This window comes from Schistocerca serialis, chromosome 1 (genome assembly GCF_023864345.2).
Source record: "Schistocerca serialis cubense isolate TAMUIC-IGC-003099 chromosome 1, iqSchSeri2.2, whole genome shotgun sequence".
Lineage (NCBI taxonomy): Eukaryota > Metazoa > Arthropoda > Insecta > Orthoptera > Acrididae > Schistocerca > Schistocerca serialis.
The window spans coordinates 1,087,139,539-1,087,162,601 of NC_064638.1; the positions used below are offsets into that span (position 1 = coordinate 1,087,139,539).

At 40.4% G+C, this 23,063-nt stretch overlaps 1 protein-coding gene across 1 annotated transcript in view; it reads left to right on the forward strand.

Moving 5' to 3' along the window:
- Positions 1-23,063, forward strand: part of LOC126416036 (receptor-type guanylate cyclase Gyc76C-like) — a 474,092-nt gene that overhangs the window by 416,296 nt on the left and 34,733 nt on the right. The window contains exons 10-13 of the mRNA XM_050083502.1: positions 1,666-1,947; positions 13,447-13,707; positions 17,227-17,298; positions 17,383-17,548. Coding sequence (XP_049939459.1) covers positions 1,666-1,947; positions 13,447-13,707; positions 17,227-17,298; positions 17,383-17,548 — 781 coding nt within the window. The remainder of the gene's footprint in view (positions 1-1,665; positions 1,948-13,446; positions 13,708-17,226; positions 17,299-17,382; positions 17,549-23,063) is intronic.

A 23,063-nucleotide genomic window follows, 5' to 3' on the forward strand; every position in this document is an offset into this window, starting at 1 on the left:
TACTTACAAACTCCATTTTGTTGGTTTATTTTTACTCCTGTGAAGGACCACAGTCCCATGAGCAGACTGTAAAGATATACACAGAGAGATCACTGCCTGACTATCACAGGGATATGTTTTGGTTTGTTTGGTAGTCTAGCATCTCCATGTATGATGCAGCTACATACTTGTGGGTAAAACTCAATGCAGCTTAGAGCTAACGGTATGAACAAAGACTTGTAGTTCATTACAAGAATGTATGATTTGCTTATGGTGTGATCGTATTAAGCAATCTAGTAACAATAGCAACTCATCACTTTAAGCTGCTCTCTTTAACTAAGTGTCACTGCCCCCTTGCAGGATTCCTACAAACAGTTATAGTGTCATGGTTTGAAAGGCCCATTGCCAAAGGATAGAGCATACATTCTGTTAAGATTCAATCATAAGCTGATGTTATGCTTCTTTCTGTCAATGACGCATATTGGCAGTTGCTTTCATGGTTCCACTTCGATGACATTTTACTTATTGAGCTTGATATAACACTAACCTTTTTAGTGACTCAAGATACGGTATTGTTGGGACTACATTTAGCCAAGGTTATTGCAATCCTAATTATTTATTCTGGTAAACTGTTCTATGCACTGCCCAAGTTTAAAGTCATTTGGGGCCTTCATTCTTGGTGCTAGAATTTCCACAAATGTTAATGAACATGACTAGTCAAAACATTGTGCTGGTTTGGAAGTTGAACCAAGATACGTGTCTTTTGTTGATAGTGTACCGTGTCGCAAAGAGACAACACAGCATATACTGAGCAAGATGTAATTTTCCATATTCTGTGGACATCTTCAGCGGCATGTCATCAATAACAGCTACTTGTTTATTGAAATTATAGTAAAATATTGAGTACATAAATTATTTCATTTGATTCTTATTTTATTTCCATTGGTGATGATCCAGTTGTTAATCACACTTACATTTTTGTTGCTGAACTGTGAATTCAAATTGCTTATATTTGTTGCAGCAGCAATTTAAATACATCATCAAGATAGTGTCATACATCAGTCTTTTGGTACTAATATTGAACCATGCCTTTATTGAATGAGCATTTCCATAAATGACATAGTACAAAACATGAACAATACAGTACAGTGGTACTCATTGTCACTTTCAAGATCTGTAATGTTCTAGTTGCACAAGATGTTGTCAAAAGCCTATATAGCCATTACCAATAGTAGAAGTCCTTCCTGACATAATCCAAACATGTACCAATAGATGCAGCAAAGAATTTCACTGTATTGTGAACTGGGAATGAGATAATCAACACAGCTCAATTCCAGACCAGTTGAGCAAGAGCTCTGTTGACTCTACACTGTTTATTTATGTGTGGTTGACTGGAGGGATTCCTGAATCAGCTGTGATGTTTTCCACTGACCAAGATATGAAGCTTGCATACAGCACTGTAATATTTGCATCTTAAGGAACTTATGTGGTATTCCTGTTTTTCTTGTTTAAAAATCAGTTTTAGAGATTTTCTATGCACAGTGTGTCAAATTACTTCTTGAACTTGTGTGAATTGAAATGTTTACAAAGTGCAGTAACAACATTTACAACTGAGACAATCAAATCCTTAAATCCTTTTACAGTATGAAAACAACTTAATGTATTAAACATTATTTTTCCTTTCAGAAATATGTTGTTGAAATTAGAATTGAATGGGCTGGTCCAAATAAACCTGAGGATGAGCCAAGTTGTGGCTTCAAGAATGAACTTTGTCCAGAAGATTCTAAGTTTGGCAGCATTGTAACTGCCGGGGTTCTGGCTGGTGTCCTTTTCTTTACGGCATTTTTTATTCTGACTATGTACAGAAAATGGAAAATAGATCAGGAAATTGAAGGCCTTTTGTGGAAGATTGAGCCATCAGAGCTCAAAGGTTTCCACACAAATGATATTGTATCTTCCCCGAGTAAGGTATGTATTGCACAGCTCAAAAATTTTTTGAAAAATGCTGAATTATGTTTAGGCATAGTAAACTAGTGAAAAGAATATATTGAAAATCAGAAAACCATACTAATGTGTACTCAAAGAAAGTGTGACAGTTTCTAGATTCAAAAAAGTAAAACAGAAAGTAGTAGTAGTCATCCTTAAGGTTTCTTTCCATTTGTGAAGTGCTTCAGAAGTAGTAAGCATCTATCAACCACTAATTTTGTCAGCCACTAGCAACAACTGTTTCACAAATAAATTATGGTTCATAGAACTTGGATAATCATTACTGTGCAGGATAAACGTGTTCTTTTTGGCTCTCCCATCATCTTATAGGAGCACAGAAGAAGGGTAGAGTTTCATGGTATCAATGAATACAACATTTTGAGCAAGTGTCCTTTAACAAAGTGTAAGAAATCATCACTGATGATGATTGCTGGGTAAATTAATGTGACCTTGAAACTGCCTGAATCTGTCTTGTAAAAAGTGACTATTTAAGTGCATGGATTTTCTATTGATGCTGGCGAATTCCACAGATAGAAATAACCAACATTTACAATCAAACACAGCACTTGAAAACAACAAAAACCGCACTGTTTCCGTAGCTCACAGAATCCAAAGATAGAGCACTTCTTGTTCCAGAGACATTGGCAATCAGGGATCACCACAGAGCCCCCCTCCCCCCAAGAGTGCAGAGCGCTGTGAAGAGAAAATGGGTATTGTCGAATACAGGGGTCTTGTAGTAGGCCGTTTGATTTGTGGTAGTTGCTCGTGCAGGGTAGCATGACCATTCATGCCGTGGCTGGTCCGAATGGAAGGCATAGATTGACCTATTCTTGTGGAGTCAGGGAGGTACACGCAGGGTGGACTAGAGCAGATATGGTCCACCAGCCAGTAAGGAGGATGGCCTGGTTGACCAGCACGTGTGAACTGGACTGGCACAGGAAGTGTCAGTGTTGGAGGAGCAGTGAAGAGACGGATGCGTATCTTGAGCATCCTTTTAGTGCCAAGTGGAACTGTGAATAGGACGATTATAAGTGAAATGAATGTGGCCTCGTGCAAAGTGTCCCTTACACAGAGGATGAAGAGTGATCCATCTCGCAGCTGTAAGGAAAGCTCATCATGCAGGCACTCAGAAGTGTTGATAGAAAAGCAAATCTTTTTGGTGGTAGTTGTAGGGGAGACTGTAGGAGAAGGGTTTGGGGGAAGTATTGTAACTCGGGAAAAACACTAGAACACACTGGGGAACAGCAGGTGACAGCACTTGCGACATATAATGTCACTTGCAATGGGTGGTTGAAACAGAGGCAGCATATCGTGACAAGCAGAGTCTGAGTGAGGCAAGAGAGGGGACCATCAATCACAACCACTGAGTGACTGACGGGCATAGGCTCAACGTACAAAAGATCTGGTTGGCACGTGGGCAGTGTTTGGGTTTTGGGCCATTGTGTGACAGTGGAGAACGCGACTCAAGATACTGTGGGGTGGATTCCTAGATCATCCAAGCTGGTTTAATCCACTGAAGTGAAACTTGCCGATGCTGACCAGAGATAAGGATGTCCATGGTATAAGCCGTGTGTGCCAATACCCAATACGGGCTAGAGAAAAGTGGCTGCAGTGCCAGTTTGACAGTGGCAATAAAACACGGATGAGTCCAGGACTGAATGCATGAAAACTGGGGGACAGGTATGCGACCATGGGCAAGGCATATAGATAGCAGGTATGTGAGACTGGATATGCTCAACAAGAGCAGGGATGTCAGATAGATCAGTGGCTGTGGAGTGTCATTGGCGAATTCAGCTGGGAGGACTAATGTCTCACCACACAGGACCTCAGCAAGTGATGCCTGGAGGTTTGCCTTATAAGTCGTGTGGATTCCTAACATTACCCAGGGAAGGGCAGTGACTTGTTCACCAACATTGAACGTAAGGGCCACTTTCAGAGTCCAGTGCCAACACTCAACAAGCCAGTTTCTTTGAGGGTGGTACACTGTAGTGCATAGTTTATCCACATCACAGAGCACGCAGAGTTTATTAAACAACAGTGACTCAAACTGCCTATCCTGATTGGCAGTGGTGGATGTAGAGCACTCAAATCTAGCTACCCAGGAACATGCAAATGCTCATGCTACAGAATCCTCCATAATCTCCGCAAGAGATATTGTCTCCATCCAACATGTAATGTGGTCGATGTTGGACGGATATATTTGAAACCATCAGATGCGGGTAATAGTCTGAGAGGTCTAGGTGCATATTTTAATGGGAAAAATATATATATAAATGTTATGTAAAATGAATGGATGAAAATGGGGAAGAAATGGCTTTAAATGTTTTTGTTATTTACTCTTTCAGTACAAACTTTGTTGTAGAACCCTTTTTTTTACGTGTGGTAATAAAAATTCATTTAGACAGAATTAAGCACATTTAAAATTACGTGAACTTTAGCAACCCTCTCATGCTGATAAATTCAAACTAACTGATTAATAACATTTATGACTTTGAAAATTATTTAAATTAAATTTTTTACGTATTTCGGCCTTGGCACACGTTTTCTAAATGCAGTGGGTTTTTAAATATTTACTGAATTCTTTCCCAGCGTTAGCTATGGAACGCAAGACTGTCTCTGTTAACATAAAATGGTTAAATATTGCCAAACCGACCTGAACGTTTAATTATCATTGACAAAACACACTTCACTATATGTTTAAGTTATTTTCTTTAGAAATTGAAAGAACCAACAGATTAACAACTTCTACGTTAATTATCCGCCTATGAATGCACAAATGAAAAACCAGTAATAAATTCAGTCAGCCTCAGGATCGCTGTAAAAGAAAAATATTTCGTAATTCACTGCTAATTTTACCTGCTCCCGATTTACGGGTTTGGTTAATTTTATAGCAGAACAATTTTTTAAATGTGCCGCCGCTGCAAATCGTTCGGTCACGGCACACCCCAGCAACACCAACGATAATCACTAAAAGTGCTGAAAATTCTTTAAAGAAATATTATAGATGACATGGGCAAGCTAATTTACATTAGTAATACACAATTTTGATAAATTATAATGTATTTAGACCACAACAAAAATTAAAATTACACACCTTTATAATTTCTCCTCTAATGGCGGCTAAAGACAGATACAGACAAAGGAAATCTACTCATGCATATAATGCTATGTCACAGGTTCCTCTCTCTCTCAGCTCTCGAGGAAGACGACAAAGAATGCACATTACGTAGTGCTATTTATACTATTGCTGATTATTAATATCTCTTTGTAATCTTACAACATTATTTTCCTCTATGGCTATATTTTACATTTTTTCATCGCAGATATTAACATATTTCGTAATTACATTATGAGTATAGAAATATTACAATCATAAATACTTTGAGAATATTATTACAGAAAATATTACAATAATAACCAATGTCCTTTATACAAAATTAAGTAATATTTTTTGTTAAACAATTACAGTACATACGAATTGCTTCATAGTGGTGTACATAGTACAATTAAACGTCATTTCAGTTTATTAACAGTGTGTGTGCTGCCAGAGAACGTCACAGTATGTTAGAAATGGCCTCCTGGGATGTCAGAGTTGCTTAGAAGGGGCTGCATATGTCTGTCAGCTTTGCTCTGCTGACACAGCACATGGGTACACAATCACACATGGCAGTTCTTCTTCACCCTTGGCCACACAAAGCATTCCATGATGAGATGCATGATAGCCTTAATGCCAGGGCTTGAAAGTCGCAAAAACTTGGTGATGCAGCTCAGCCGGGACAATAGGTCGTATCACACCATACTGACCTGCCTGAGCCCAGTAGGTTGCAAAAACTTATCTGTAGGGAATTGAAGAGGCCTGATGTGGTAGGTTCAAGTTCAATATCATTGTTCCATAAGTGGGCCAGTTCATCAAAATTAATAGGAGATGAGATAGCATTGACACGTGTCAGATAATCAGCCATGACATTTTCTGAGCCACTGATATATCGGGTATCTGTTGTGTACTGGCAAATTGAAACCTGTGCAGTGGAAGGTCAATAGCATCTGCAAGGGGATGATGATCCATGAAAATTGTAATATTCCTTCCTTTGCTGTCTGTGTGGAACTATTTAATGGCCATGTACACCACAAGAAGTTCCCTGTCTAAAGCTGGCAACTTACATTGATCATAGAATGAAGGCTTTTGTGTCTGGATCACACGGCTGCTGGTAAACCTTTTGGGATGTGAGGTATCATTGTCCAAGAAACTCTTCTGTTCCTGAAGTTTTGTCCAGGACTGCGCTGGATATCTTCAGTTGGCAAGACTCAGTGGAGGAGCACCTCTGAAGATGTCCAGCACAGTCCTGGACGAAACATCAAGAACAGAAGTTTCTTGGACCACAACCTCATATGCCGAAAAGTTTACCAGCAACTTACATTCAGTCGTAGATAGGCTTTTGGGAGGGAACTGGAGTGGCTCAGTTGTATTACCAACATGGTATTGAAGAATTGCACCTTGTGAAATTACTTGTGTCTGCCATAACAGAACTGCGAGGGTCTGTCAAGGGATGGGTGAGAGTGATGGCATGCATGTTCTAAAGCTGTTTCAAGATCCTCAAAAGCTTTCATCATATCATCAGACCACCATACGTTGTGATTCCTATAAGTTTGTTTGTTTGCCAGCTCATGTGTCAGTAAGGGGGCTTGAAAAGTTGCTGCCACTGGCAGATTGCATCTGTAAAAATTGATGGTGGTGGATCACAAACAAGGATTTTGTGGAGGGTGTATATCCTCACAGGAGATGGTGTAACCAAGATAAGTAACAGAGGTGCGTCGAAGTTGTGATTTATCGTGATTAATCTTGACACCATTACATGCCAGCAAGTCCTGTAGCTCATGTTCCTTGTCAGAGAAGAAGAAAATGAGAATGTCGTCTAGGTACACAGAGCAGTAAGAGCAGTTAAAGAGAAGTTAGTCTACAAAACATTGCCAAGTTTGAGCCACATTTTTTGAGACCATAACACATGTAACAAAATTTGTAATGGCCAAAGGGGGTGATCGAGGTTGTTTTTGGTATTTTGTGCATATGCCTTGTGGCAGTCCAACACAATGAAAATGTATGCTCTGCTAAGTAGTTGGGCAAAATCTTGAATGTGTGGGATAGAATAATTGTCTATTAGAGTACGCACATTGAGAGATGATAACCACCATAGAGGCACACTATGCCATCCTTTTTGGGGACTTAAGTATATGGGGGAAGACTAATTACTATCTGATGTGTGAACAGTGCTTGCTCACTGAAGTTCACTGACTGCAGGCTTAGTAAGGCATAGTTTGTTTGGAGGGAGGCAACGTGCTTTATGACATACTGGAGGGTTGTCTATCATGACAATTTTATGTGTCGTCCCATTCGTAATAGCTTTCATTTGAACCAAAGAATACAACATGGGGATGTCTTGAGCAGGAATTGGTAGCACACAAGAGCTACTAACCTGAGATTCCATTGGTGCAGATGAGGGCGGGCACACCAGAGTCATAAGAGGTGCTTTGCTGGTGCGGGATCCAGCACCATAGATGGTCGGCATATGAGGCACAGTGCATCAGTGAGGTCCTGCTTAGTCATTGAGATGGTGTGATTCAGTCCTGCATTGTGAGCACAGTGGTCGTCAACCACAAAGTGCTCTGATTGGAGCTGAGCCACAGAAGTGTTATTCTACACAGAGTACACGAAAGAACTTGCCCCCCCCCCCCCCCCCCTTCTAACAGCCGTGTACCGCAAGTCTCTAGAGGAACGGAAGGTTCCAAATGATTGGAAAAGAGCACAGGTAGTCCCAGTCTTCAAGAAGGGTCGTCGAGCAGATGTGCAAAACTATAGACCTATATCTCTGATGTCGATCTGTTGTAGAATTTTAGAACATGTTTTTTGCTCGAGTATCATGTTGTTTTTGGAAACCCAGAATCTACGCTGTAGGAATCAACATGGATTCCGGAAACAGCAATCGTGTGAGACCCAACTCGCTTTATTTGTTCATGAGACCCAGAAAATATTAGATACAGGCTCCCAGGTAGATGCTATTTTCCTTGACTTCCGGAAGGCATTCGATACAGTTCCGCACTGTCGCCTGATAAACAAAGTAAGAGCCTACAGAATATCAGACCAGCTGTGTGGCTGGATTGAAGAGTTTTTAGCAAACAGAACACAGCATGTTGTTATCAATGGAGAGACGTCTACAGACGTTAAAGTAACCTCTGGCATGCCACAGGGGAGTGTTGTGGGACCATTGCTTTTCACAATGTATATAAATGACCTAGTAGATAGTGTCGGAAGTTCCATGCAGCTTTTCGCAGATGATGCTGTAGTATACAGAGAAGTTGCAGCATTAGAAAATTGTAGCGAAATGCAGGAAGATCTGCAGCTGATAGGCATTTGGTGCAGGGAGTGGCAACTGACCCTTAACATAGACTAATGTAATGTATTGCGAATACATAGAAAGAAGGATCCTTTATTGTATGATTATATGATAGCGGAACAAACACTGGTAGCAGTTACTTCTGTAAAATATCTGGGAGTATGCGTGCTGAACGATTTGAAGTGGAATGATCATATAAAATTAATTGTTGGTAAGGCGGGTACCAGGTTGAGATTCATTGGGAGAGTCCTTAGAAAATGTAGTCCATCAACAAAGCAGGTGGCTTACAAAACACTCGTTCGACCTATACTTGAGTATCGCTCATCAGTGTGGGATCCGTACTAGATCTGTTTGACGGAGGAGATAGAGAAGATCCAAAGAAGAGTGGCGCGTTTTGTCACAGGGTTATTTGGTAACCGTGATAGCGTTACGGAGATGTTCAGCAAACTCAAGTGGCAGACTCTGCAAGAGAGGCACTCTGCATTGCGGTGTAGCTTGCTGTCCAGGTTTTGAGAGGGTGTGTTTCATGATGAGGTATCGAATATATTGCTTCCCCCTACTTATACCTCCCGAGGAGATCACGAATGTAAAATTAGAGAGATTCGAGCATGCATGGATGCTTTCAGACAGTCGTTCTTCCCGCGAACCATACACGACTGGAACAGAAAAGGGAGGTAATGACAGTGGCACGTAAAGTATCCTCCGCCACACACCGTTGGGTGGCTTGCGGAGTATAAATGAAGATGTAGACGTAGATGAAGTGGCGAGGCACTTAGCCAAAGAAGAGCACTCGATGAGAGGTTCATCAGTATCATCGGGGCGCTGAGGGGGGCGGGGAGCTGGGGAACTGACTGAACATGCAATATGTGTACCTGAAGCATGATGCAATAAAGCAGATGACAGGAGGTCAGGTGACAGGCCAAAGTGAATCAGGAAATCAATTTAAAGTACTGGGTATTCAACATCGACGACAAGGAAGGACCATGTGAATGATTTACCAGGGATGAGTTTGATAGGTAACACGACCATGCCATTGTTGATTTATTTGCTGCTTGAAGGAAAAGTTTGGTTGGTATCACATACACTACAGTGAATGAGAGCAGGAAACACTAATGAATGAGAGTGGGACAACACTTACGTCAACTCCAGTGTCGACGAGGAGGAAATGACCAATGAGCATAAATCCAAGGCATACAGATGGATTCATGGAGAAGGGGACTGAACAGAATGCAATGTCCATAGGTGCCCCTCGTCATCCTCATGAGATGTGGTGCCTACTGCAGCCTGGATGAAGCATTTGGGAATGTGCAGGGTGGTCAGCAGTTGTGTACAGCATCCCTGAAATTTGTGTGGAACCAGGATAGAGGATACACTGGCTGGGGAGCTGCACATAGGTCAGCTGGGACCACTACACTTCTCGCAGCAGAGGGAGAGGGAAGTGAGGGAGGACCCCTTCCTACCTCGGCTGTTGTGGTGAAGTTTGGCGAGAATTGGCTGGTGGTTCCCGTTGTTGCCTGACAGGTCAATGTGGTTCATTGCGTTGCTCAGGGTGAGCCTGTGGCCAACTTTACCATCTGGCAGAGGAAGTACAGGCATAGTGTACCAGCCTAAGTAGCAGATGCTGCACTGTGTAAGTGGTGGTGTCAAATAATGGTGTATGCTTGGTCAGCCAACTGTAGTTTGTCCTTACATGATGATGAGCTATGAGGAAGCAATTGTAATTGTAGTTCATGCAGCAGTTTAACTAACCATAATGCCCAGAGCACTAAGTCCAGCACGACCTCTGTTGTGACCTGAGCACTACCATTATAAATGGTGTCATGGGCTGCATATGCTGGTGTACATGAAAGACACTCGGTGAGGAGCACACAAACAGAAGAATATTTGTTATGCTCAGGAGGGTTTAGCAACAAGTTGCCAATAAGATCTGCTTGGTCATGCAAAAGGTTCACAAAAAAAATGCTGTCATGTATGATACTGTGTATGTTCAAGAAGTTGTCCATCAAGTTGAACCACATCCCAAGGTTGTCCATTTGTATCGGCAACAGTTTTGGAAAATGACCTGGAGGCAGAGTTTGCAGCAGAGTTGGTAGGGCGCGGTCTTCAGGAGGGTTTGGGGAAGTAGCATCCACTGGTGTCAAATGTGCAACAGTGACAGGTGTGATGTTCTGATGAAAGTGCAGTACTCGTATTGGTGTGATATGATGTACAGCACTCACACATCAAGTGGAGAAGGGGCCTGTATGGCCAAACGATGAACACAGCATGGCCGGCACAAACGATTCGTGAAGCAAGAGGGATAAACGAAAGCAGTGGTGCTGAGGTGGGCTGCCAGAAATCCAACATTTGTTGTGTGTGAAGGTGGGAGCATGAGCATGAGAGAAACCTGATGCGGAAGCATTGACAACCAAAGGAAGGTGTGAAATCGTGACTGAGTGCCAAGTTGCCAGGCGGAAGTATGGATGGTATATCACCTGAAGTCTGTGCAGCACAGTAAGTCGTGTAGATGCAGGGGTATCCTGGCACTGTTGAATGAAGTGTTCCATTGGCCAGTGCAGAAGTGAGCACATTAAATGGCGAGAAAATCAGTGTTGATAATGTGCAGCTCATGTAACGGTGAACCACACTGAAGAGAGGGGAGCCATGCATGTGGACCTCTAAACTGTGCAGCCAAATGGTCCATAGTGGAGTGAGATAGAAACTCTGGAGAGAGGAAACCAGAATCTCATGCAGAAGAAACTTCCTAGCGAACATAGAATCCAGTATCAGGGGTCAGTGCAGATGTGTGCTGCACCCGACCTGTCATAACAAAAGAGGTTACAGTTATCTATTCCAGTGGAGTAAACACTGGAGAAATGAGCATTCTCTTTGTGTTGGTGGCATCTGTGGAAAAACATTGTGCTTCACAATTGAAAGTCAGTTATGTGGTAGTGATGTCCTGTACTGTAGGGAAGGTTGGAGGTTGAGTCATTTGAGCTGGTGTGAAACCAGTAATAAGCAATGCACAAACTGAAGCATATTACTGCAATTCAGGGTCACCAATGTGGATTTTCGATCAATGCTGATGACTTTCACAGATAGAGATAACCAACATTTACAGTCAAATACACTTCATTCATTCATGATCACACAGAAAAATAGCACAGCATTTGAAAACAACAAAAGCTGCACTGTTTTCCAAAGCTCACTGGATCCAAAGATAGAACCCTCCTTGTTCTAGGGTCATTGTTAGTTGGTGGTTGCCACAAGTGCAACCTCCAAGAAGTTTTAGAACAAGAATGGTCTGTGTTGTCTTCTGCCAGTGTCCATTATGTGTAACACAGGCAGTAGATTGATTTACCTTCATCTTTTGGCCCAAAGTTTTCCAGATATCTGGGAGAGGCAGTTGAAAGCATTGATATTATAAATGCCTGTGTCCACACCAACATGTAATCATTATGCGTCAAATCAGTCAGACATATCCCACATATGATTCTTGAGTTTCTCCCGGCAAACGTATAGTTGTGACGACCACGGCGGACAGAGCCATCACTCCGACGTCATCTCAGACGCCGTCGTAATCTGTTCCACCGCGCGACCGTCGCGCGGGGCGCGGACGGCGGAGGGAGCGCACCGCGGGTGGAGGGTATTTAAATCGGCCGCCGCCGCGACCGAACCCAGTTCCCTCTGAGCAGCCATAGCGTACGGATCTCCGTGCCGGCACGTTCACAGGAGCTCAGTCCGTCAGTTCACCTGATGATGGCGACATGTATGATCGCCGAAATATTGTGCCCGTTGGACACTTTAGACCGGCAGCACACCCGTGGATATTTTGAATATCCCACATAGTTCACTCTGGCTCCCTGTTAACTTTTATCTCTTGTTAGAAGTCAAAAGGTGAATTTGAATATGTAGATAGCAGATCACAAAATTTGGGTGATGAAAATGTACAGGAAAACTAAAATTACATCTAATATTGAAATATACAGGAAAGTAGTGGAGCATATGCAAATTTTGAATATTGGTTTACATTCGAAGATGAACGGAAGTCAGTGTAAGATTTTACCTAATGAGTGAGACCGGAAGATGACTCTCACAAAGTAATGAGAGGAAAGAAATGCAGCTAAAATTTGAAAATATATTGTTAATTTCAGGTGTAATTTAAGGAAGAAAAATTTTGGTAATATGAGGAAAGGACACACTAAGAATCTAGGGTGGGAAAATGAAGTTTCGGACATTTAGCAAGAGACACAAGACTAGACTAAAAAGCAGTTGCAGTAATAAGAGCATAATAAATGAAAAGATACAAGAATACAGAAGAAAATGCAAATGTAATGTTAGTAGAGTGCAGAATGATAATTACCATAAATACGATGAAAGTACAAACCGTGAAAAAGTGTAGGCATTTGTAGAACCAAATGGGAAGATTTAGATTCCGGTCTGTAAGGAGGCATAAATTGTAAAGCCTAACATATGTAGGTGATGGTGTGAGGGAAAAATTATGTGGACATTATTTTGCAAATATAAGAGATCTTCATCACGAAAAGTTAAGACAATTGGTGTCAGTGTATTGATACATGATTTACAAGGAGATCATACAATGAAAGGGAATCAACAGAGCAGCTGAAGCTTCACTGTCAAATCCCTGGCTCTTTATACCTCTATTATGCTTTGATGAATCATTAATCAGATTTAAAATCAATAGTTTTATAGTGTTGAAGATAGTTCTTTGTTTCTGGCACTAGCAGTTCTATCTGCTGTAGAAAAAGCATGCTAATTTTGTAAATTTCTTGCTAGAGTGCACTAGTATACTGTAACATTTATGACACCACATACCAAGAGTTTCATGAATAATTAAGGGAAATTAGCACATGAAACATGTCCCATCACCTTTACTTGCTAAGAATTTCCTTGCATGCTGACAGCATTTGTGGGATAGAGCCCATTATCAGTAGGTAATTCATTTTCTTCAACTTTTAAGTCCTGTGATGTTTATAAATTATCTCATTGATATTCTTCATTCTAGAAGACAGACTATTTCTTTTCTTCAGTCTTATTGGTGTTCTGTAACATGTTATATAACAGAAAAAAATATTTTAAAATATTTTTGCAGATGAGTTTGGTCAGTGCAACATCATTTGAATCAAAATGTGGTCCTCAGTGGTTTGCAACTGTTGGACAGTATCGTAATTTGAGAGTGAGGGTCAAAGAGCTGAAATTCTCAAAGAAGAGAGATATTAATCGAGATATTATGAAAGAAATGAGAATTCTAAGAGATCTAAGACATGATAATGTAAACTCATTTATAGGTGCCTGTATTGAACCTATGAGAATACTGCTTATCACAGACTACTGTGCAAAAGGAAGTCTATATGTAAGTTGAACAATATTTTATTGATACTCTGTTACAGATTACATCCTTCTGGATCTAGTTTATTGTTGTACTTTTAATATTTTGTGAGATCAGATACATTTTGAGGTTAAACTAATCTGTAGGTGAGACTTGGTACATCCCGACCTGAATGAAATACTCCATTAGTTAACTATGTCATACTACATAGACAGTAACAATATTCAATTTATATTTGCTTTGGCTTATGTGCACTGTGAAATTATAATAAATATTTGTATTTTTATATCATTCCATTATATCTTTTATATCTTGTATAAATTTAGGTTTGTAAGTTATTGTATTGTGTATTGAACCAGGGACCTAGAAACAGTGGAGAGGCTTCGTCCTGCTGTAGCCCTCAGTGGTTCACAACCCCACTACAGGCCACAGTAGTCCACCCACCCCACCACCACCCTACACTGAACCCAGGGTTATGGTGTGGTTCGGTCCCCTCCTGGGAACGTGTCATACCAGTCGAGTGTACCCCATGTTTGCATGGTAGAGTAAGGATGGTTTACACATATGTGGAGACAGTGTTTGTGCAACAATTGCTGACATAGTGTAACTGAGGCGGAATAAGAGGAATCATCCCACATTCGCCGAGGAAGATGGAAAACTGCCGATAAACCATCCACATGCTGGCCGGCACACCATAGCTCGACACTAATCTGCCGGGCGGTTTTGTGCCGGGGACTGGCACACCTTCCAACTCAGGGTTGTAGGTTATAGTTTCATGAATAATGATATTCTCAAGAAGATATTTCCTTCTGATTATGAGAGGTAAAGGCTTCCATTTTTTGTCTCACTGGTACCTTAATTTCGTTTTTTACCATAGCTATCAGAATTGTGGACTTCCAGACTTTCTGTGAGGGCTTCAATTTGAAAATTACTTCAGTCAGTCTGTCCATATATGCATCTATATGCAGTATATATTAGGTTAAAGTCACCTCCAAATAACACTGTGCTCTAATAACAAAATTTGGAAAATGCCGGAAATCAAAGAGTGTTCAACTTGTTTCAAAAAAGAATTTGCAAATGATGACAGGCAAAAGTTAGCTGATATTTAGGCGTCTATAAAAGGATAGATGTACGAACTACCCAACAACTACCACCTTCATATCTTAGAAGAAGATCTTGCCAAGAACCTGAGAAAATTCTGGTCCTATGTAGAATCACTAAGCAGATCAAAGGCTTCTATCCAGTCACTCATGGACTAGTCTGGGGTGGTAGTAGAAGAGAGCAAAAGGAAAGCTGAAGTTTTAAATTTTGAGTTTAAGAAAGGAGGATAATACAAACATAAGGTACCGTTGTTTGACCTTTGCACAGACTCCCATATGAAGCACACCCTGATATAGAGAAGCAACCAAAAGAGTTGAAAACAAATAGACCAATTTGTCCAGATGGAATCCCAGTTCAGTTTTACAAAGATTACTCTGTGGCATTGGTCCCTTACTTAGCTTGAATTTTTCATGAATCTCTCACCCATCACAGTGTCTCAAACATGTTTAAAAAAGAATTACAGAACAATATCCATGACATCAGTTTGCTACAGAAATCTTGAACATATGCTCAGTTTTAATATAATGAAGTTCCTTGAGATGGAAAAGCCACTGTTCACTAATCAACACAGATTAAGAAAGCATTGGTCATGCAAAAAACAGCTTTTTTTCACATGATATCCTGCAATCCATAGATGAAGAGCAACAGGCAGATTCCATATCCTTGATTTCCAAAAACTGTTTGACACTGTGCCCCACTGCAGACTGTTAATGAAGGTACAAGCATACAGAGTAGGTTCCCAGACATGTGAGTGGCTTAAAGACTTCTTAAGTAACAAAATCCAGCGTGTTATCCTTGACAGTGATTGTTCATCAGAGACAAGGATATTATCAGGAGCACCATAGGGAAGTATGATACGACCACTATTATTCTCCACATACGTAAATTATCTGACAGACTGGGTGCAAAGCAGTATGAAATGGAATGAGCATGTAAGGACTGCAGTATAAAAGGCAAATTGTTGACTTTGGTTTATTGGGAGAATTTTAGGAAAGTGTGGTTCATCTGTAAAGGAAACCCCGTGTCCAACACTAGTTGACTCATTCTTGAGTACTGGTCAAGTGTTTGGGCTCCCAACCAGGTCTGATTAAAGCAAAACATTGAAGCATTTCAGTGGTGGGCTGTTACATTTGTTACTAGTAGATTTGATCAACATTCAAGTATTACAGAGTTGCTTCAGGAACTCAAATGGGAATCTCTGGAAGGAAGGCAACATTCTGTTTGAGGAACACTATTGAGAAAATTTAGGAAACTGATACTTGATGCTGGCCTCAGAATGATTCTACTGCCACCAACACACATTTCACATGAGGACCACAAAGATAAGGAAGATAAGGTAAGAAAAATTAGGACTCGTGCAGAGAAATATAGACAAGTCGTCTTTCGCTCACTCTATTTGTGAGTGGAACAGGAAAGAAAATGACTGGTAGCAGTACAACGTACCCTCCACTGTGCACCATATGGTGGTGTGCAGAGTATGTATGTAGATGCAAATGATGTAGATGTTCATGTGTTATCCTTGAGTGATTGTACACTGTCAACCTTTATTCATGACCAAAATTTTATAGGGTTTTGTGTGAGCACCTCTGTCTGTAGCTGTGTTTTTTTTACACCTATTATGCAGTAGTTATTGTTTCTTTAGAAGTTTCTTTACACAGTTGATACACCATGGAGGGTATGTCTCATCATGAACTCTTGTACTAGATACATATCTATCCAGTGCTTGGTCAACTATTCTTTTAAACCTGAGTCACAGGTCCTCTTCGTGTTCCTTACCAGAAGTAATTATTTTGAGTTTTGTCTTAGAGGTATGTGACAACTGCCTCTTTATCTAGCTTACTGAACATGTAAGTCTCTCTACTTGTTTTAGTTGCCCTTTGTACTTTAGTAATAATTGTTGCTACAGCTCATAATGTTCATTGATAACAGTTTACGGTGGATAGCCTCAAAGTGGTCAGGTCTATTTGTTACCATTAGATCCATCAGGAGTGGGTTTTGCAAACATCATTGTAAGTGTTCTTTAATTTGAAATTTACCTGTTGCATTATATTGTTACTTGTTGCCCCTGTGTGTATCTCAGTGAGTGCATTCCATCACCACTTTTGCCGCTTTTATCTGCCCTTCAGCTTTTCATTTTGGCCTTTTAGTTCCCAGTGAAGGATTAACTTTGGGCTTTCTTCAGTGTCAGAAATTTTGCTTCTTGGCATTTGATATGTGGTACATTTTTGATGGATTCAAGTATGTGCCTTGAATACTGAAAGTATAAAATATGATTTTTTTTAGGAATGAAACAATCTGATGTGTATATTTGTGGCTGCAAGAATATAGAATGATAGAAGCATTTCTCTGCTGAATATTTTATTGTCGTCTTTTATTTTCCCAAAACTCCTGTTAAAGATAAATTTTACAGTTTACTTATTTTACTGCATTTCATTTTTTCAGGATATAGTTGAGAATGAAGACATAAAACTGGATATGATGTTTATAGCATCACTTGTCTTTGACCTCATCAAGGTAAACAAGCCCAACACATATGTTCTGTAAAATGCTGTGCATAAAATTGGATGATAATCTGATAACCATTATTTCTGTTTATAGGGAATGATTTATCTTCACAAATCAGCTTTGGGTTGTCATGGAAATCTGAAATCATCGAATTGTGTGGTGACAAGTCGATGGGTGCTACAGATTACAGACTTTGGTTTGCATGAGCTTAGGCAGTGTGCAGAAGGTGATAGTATTGGAGAACATCAGCATTACAGAAGTAGGTAACATAAAATTTGGTTTCCTGGCATTAAGACTGCAGTTTGTTAACATTAATATATATTTGCCCTTTATTGGTCGTTTCAACAGACTTGAGAAGTAAATATGTTCCTCACCAAAAATACTTAAGTTCAGTTTATTACTGTTTTATCTCCTTCTGTAGCAATGGTTAAAGCCAAAATCAGCTAGAGATTTATTTTATTTTCATTTTTATTTAGTTATTAGTAGTTTATTCATTTATTTTTTCTGGCCGTGTCTATTTATTTCTTGGTCTAGGAACACACACACACACACACACACACACACACACACACACACACACAAACCAATCTGCTGTTAGATTCACCTTGCTAAAACCAAATTTCAGCTTCTGAAGAAACTGTGAAGAATTTACATCTTTGTCAGATTTGAAGAATTGTTCATTTGTAATTTCCCTCAGAGTATCATTACGGTTACTGATCTCTACAGAGCTTTATGCAGTCTATTACAGTTGCAACTACATGGTAGATCACATGATGTAATGAAACACAATTGTCAAAATTATTATTGTAGAGGTCCAGGGTGGATGGCCTCTACAGTAGCAGCGTTCATCTGAGGCACTGGGTTGACATCAGGATGCTAACTGCATTAACAGTCACACATTTTATTAGAAAACGAGCTGTAGCACTCGTAATTTCATTCCATAGTAATTGCACCCCCTTGGCCTGTGTCAACAGTCGACAGCAGTGGAGCTGATGGTTAATGATGCAGTGGCTGGCCAGCAGCTGGCTTGTAGTCAGCAGCGGGATGTGTGCTGCAACACGTGCACCATCCTGACATGACACTGTGACTTGTGGCAGGGCATGCATGCAGATGATAATGCCCACCATGATTCTTGTAGTGGAAGACAGTCCCCAGCAGTGGTGTCTGTCCTTGTGAGCAGAGGCGTTCGGCACCAGCTTACCTGCACAAGTACAGGTGGATGGGCGACTGCATCATCTCGGTCACTTATGCCTGGCTGACTGAGGCTAAAGTCTGGTTGCAGCTGAAGTGTCCTCCAGGTGGCCTATCAGTAGCAAGACTCCGAAACCACAGGAGTGGATTTAGAAACAGTAGGCAGGTTGTCAGTGGTGGAGCCCAATACTCAGGGTGGCAGCTTGCAAAATCATACTGCCCCATTGCTGGTTTGGACCTCCCTCATAGTAGGTGCAGCCAGACTGTGAATACCTCTTCTGACAATGCTGGGTATTTATGCAGGTCAGTGCCCACTTATGCTGAGACACTGCTTCTAACCCCATACACCAAAACAAGAACAGCCAGGAGGTGTGACAATTAACCTGCCGCTACTATGATTGGTACACCATTTTGCTGTATCATTAGTCCTGCGAGCACTGGCCTCCGGTCTGCCATGTGAAAACTGGCCAGTTCCTCCATCTGATGCAACAGTGCTTTGGCCCACTCTGTGCCCACTGGCATCCATGGCCCACTTGGAACAGCTGTGACAGTGTTGCTGTTTCACTTAGTACTGCTAAAAATAATGTCAGCACTACTGATAAATGAAGAACTACTATGGCTTTTAAACGATCATGTTTGAAATGACGGTTTTGCATCTTGCAGCTGCATCCTCAAGTACACATAGTCAGTTCATATAAAGTAGAGTGTTAAATGGATGATCCAACATTTTCAGTCAAATCAAAATAAAACCGTCAAGGGACATTATTATTATTACTATTACTATTGTTGTTATATTAAACCACCTGAATAGCTCAACTTGTTAAAGGTTCTGCTTCCAAACATGAGGAGGCATACCAGCCCTATATGAAATCTGCCCAGCAATCTAACGATGAGGGCCAGTGTGCTGGCCAGCCTGAATGTGGTTCCTTGGTGGTTTCCCACATCTGATTAGATTAATACAGGCCTGATACCCAATCCCACCTCAGTTACATGATTTTCAACCATTTAGAAAACATTGTCATACTTGTACATGAGATAACATTCAATGCAGATAGATGGCACATACATCTCATCCTGGTGGGAGTGGTGGTATCAGGAGGGGCATCTGGCCACCCATTGTCACTGACATTGCAAATCCTAATTAACATTCTGACCCCATGGAGACATGGAATAAGGCCAAGAAGAAGAAGAAAAGTTTATTATTACTATGTTAACTGCTATAGATTTGGTTCAGAACCAACATGGAAAAATTTAATGGTCTTCACATGAGAATTGATAACAAAATTCTATGTGTGTGTCATTTTGAAAGTTGAACAGAGAAGATGATAAGTAGACCGATAAGCTTAAGTCACTGTTTAATAACTGTCCTCAAATGGGTATTTTGTTGACTCTGTGTTGCTTGAATGAAAGTGAATTCTTTCAAGCTGCAGCTACAGATAACAAATTTCAGTTTAGTCATTTTTAGTCTGATGACTGGTTTGATGCAGCTCTTCAAGCTAGTCCATCCCATACTAGCCTCTTTATTTCTGCATTACTACTGGAACTTATATCCTAAATTCATGATTACTTGATGTCTCAGGGTGTGCTGCAGGACTGTGGCTGTAAGTCACATGGCTGTAATCTTCCAAGCATTGTTAATAAGAGACACCACAGTTGTATTTCAGGTATGTTTATTACATCACAATGTCCGCCCCCAGTAGCTGGGTGGTCAGCACGACAGAATGTCCATCCTAAGGGCCCGGGTTCAATTCCAGGCTGGGTCGAAGATTTTCTCCACTCAGGGACTGGGTGTTGTGTTGTCCTAATCATCATCATTTCATCCCCATCGATGCGCAAGTCACCGAAGCGGCGTCAAATTGAAAGACTTGCACCCGGTGAATGGCCTACCCGATGGGAGGCCCTAGCCACATGACAGAAAAAAATTACGTCACAATTGGTTTTATTCAATGAACGAAAACTGTTGGTGTATTTTCAGTGTCACCTAATGAGTTTCATTGAATGAAACTAGTTGTGATGTAATAAACATACCTTAAGTACAGCTGTGGTGCTTATTATCATCAATAATGTGAATCATGAATCAGCCATGCAACACAAAATGATAGAGTATGTTGCAAGGGATCTACAGCTACACCTACTTACATCCTCCGGAAGCCACCATATGATGCGTGACAGAGGGTACCCTGTACCTCTGCTAGTCATTCCCTTTCCTATTTCACTCACAAATAGAGTGAGGGAGAAAATGGCTGTCTGTATGTCTCTGTACGAGCCCTAATCTATCTAATGTTATCATTGCGGTCCTTGCATGAAATGTACATTTGTGGCAGTAGAATTGTTCTGCAGTCAGCCTCAAATGCCAGTTCTCTAAATTTCCTCATTAATATTCCTCGACAAGAACATTACCTTCCCTCCTTTAATCCCACCCGGTGCAGATTCCAAAAACTCCTAAACAGTACTCAACAATGGGTTGCACTAGTATCCTATATGCAGTCTTCTTTACAGATGAACAAGACTTTCCTAAAATTCTTCCAATAAACTGAAGTTAACCATCTGTCTACCCTACTAAACTCCTTATGTGCTCATTCCATTTCATATGGCTTTGCAACATTATGCCTAGATATTTAATTGACGTGACTGTGTCAAGCAGCACACTGCTAATGCTGTATTCAAGCATTGTGGGTTTGTTTTTCCTACTAATCTGCATTATCTTACATTTTTCTACCTCTAGAGCTAGCTGCCATTTAAATTTTTGTACATTTAGAGCTAGCTGCCATTCATCACACCAACTAGAAATTTTGTCTAAGTCACCTTGTATCCTCCTAAAGTCACCTGAGCCTGGGGTCTGGGGCATGAGCTGCCAGAGTTGGCAGTCATGTGTGCATGCGGTGTGCTTGCTTGTGTGTATGAATGGCAGGTGTCTCTCTGTTTCTCTTTTGCTGATGAATGCTGTGGCCAAATGCTTTGTGTAAGTGTTTTTTAATAGTGCCTGTCTGCAATGTAATGTGTCTTCTTTATGGTAAGCAACAATCTACCTTTTCCTACATCGTAGATATTCCTACATGGAGTTTGCATTGCTTGATTTGATGAAATTATTCATTTTTAGAAACAGAAAAAAATAGGCTTATAAGGAGGCTGCTATAGTGCATTTTTGAGGATTACATACTGAGATTTGAACATTCTCAAATCCTAATGGTAACAATAATTTTGACTATTGATAACTTTTGAAATACTTGGCTTCCAGAAAAGAAAGAGGTTCATTAATAGAAACCGGATTATATGCATCATAAAAACCTTAAAATATACTTGCAAATGTGTGTGAAAAATGCTTAAAAAATGCATGAAGAATGTTGAAATACGCAAGATCAAATAATAAAAAATCTTGGTAGTTACTGTGTTCATTATATCTCAAAGTCGAACCTGTGCATATCAAATAAGAGGAAGAGCACTGGCCACACGAAAAATTGGTGCATTTAGAACTCTGACGTCATTTTCTGAATACTTTCTGGTGGAGGTTAGGAAGGGAGCCTTTCTGGGGTTATTTTTTAAAAATTTGCAAAATGGGACGCATACGGCGTTTCAAGAATTGTTCCTTCTTTGCTATTGTTGTCAGTAACAACCAGATGGGATGTGAGTGATTCGCAGTGAAACAATTGATACGTATAGGACCAACTTTGAGATATATCACATGCAGAGGGGCATGCTCAAAAACTCCGTAATACTTTATTTAAAAAACTGCATACAATCATGAATTTTTTTGAACAGCATTAACTTTTAATTAATACTATTGGACCAAAGCATCATTTACAATTTATTTTACATTTTTCTACTATTGTAAACATAAATGACCAAGTGCTGTGCCAAATGTTCGTGTGTCTTTGATCACTCAAAAAATTTTTATAAGCAGAAAAGAACCATTCTGCATCAATTGAGGCAGGTAACTGGGCAGTACTTGAATTTTGATGCTATGTTGGCCCTTATTGTTTCTGGTAAATGTTCACCTGTCCCATTAATAAAATTATCAATTTGGCACAAGGGTTCAATGCCTGGGTTTTTCAAACTTTTCTTTAAGTTTTCTCTGGGATACCTCCAGCAATGAGTAGTTCACTAGAATAATTTTATTCATTAACTGAATAGATTCATTCAGTGCCAAACCCTGAGTTTCAAGCTTTTTAATACTTGCAGGTATATGGGAAAAATAAGTGCTTATCACAGCAATGTCTGTTTGAATACTGCAAACATTGAAAGCTTCCTTGCACTGGCAAACTGTCAAAGCCTCTGCACTATCAAAGCCATTGACTACCTTTTAATGGCCTTGAAATGTTCATTGTAAAACAACACAGCTTTGACCCACATACCCCTACATGTTATTACTGGTTCGGGAGGTAAAGGCACATTTGGTAGCTTTTCTTTGTAGGTCTTGATGTGAGCAGGAGCCTTTAGAAACACTTTCTTTGTGAATAAAATTTGTTTATTTACATTCCAAATTTGGAACGTACTTCATGTGATGTACTTTGCTCATGGAGTACTCCATGAGCAAAGCACTTCACATGAATCAAATTGGGATAAAATACTCGGAGGGCTTTCCT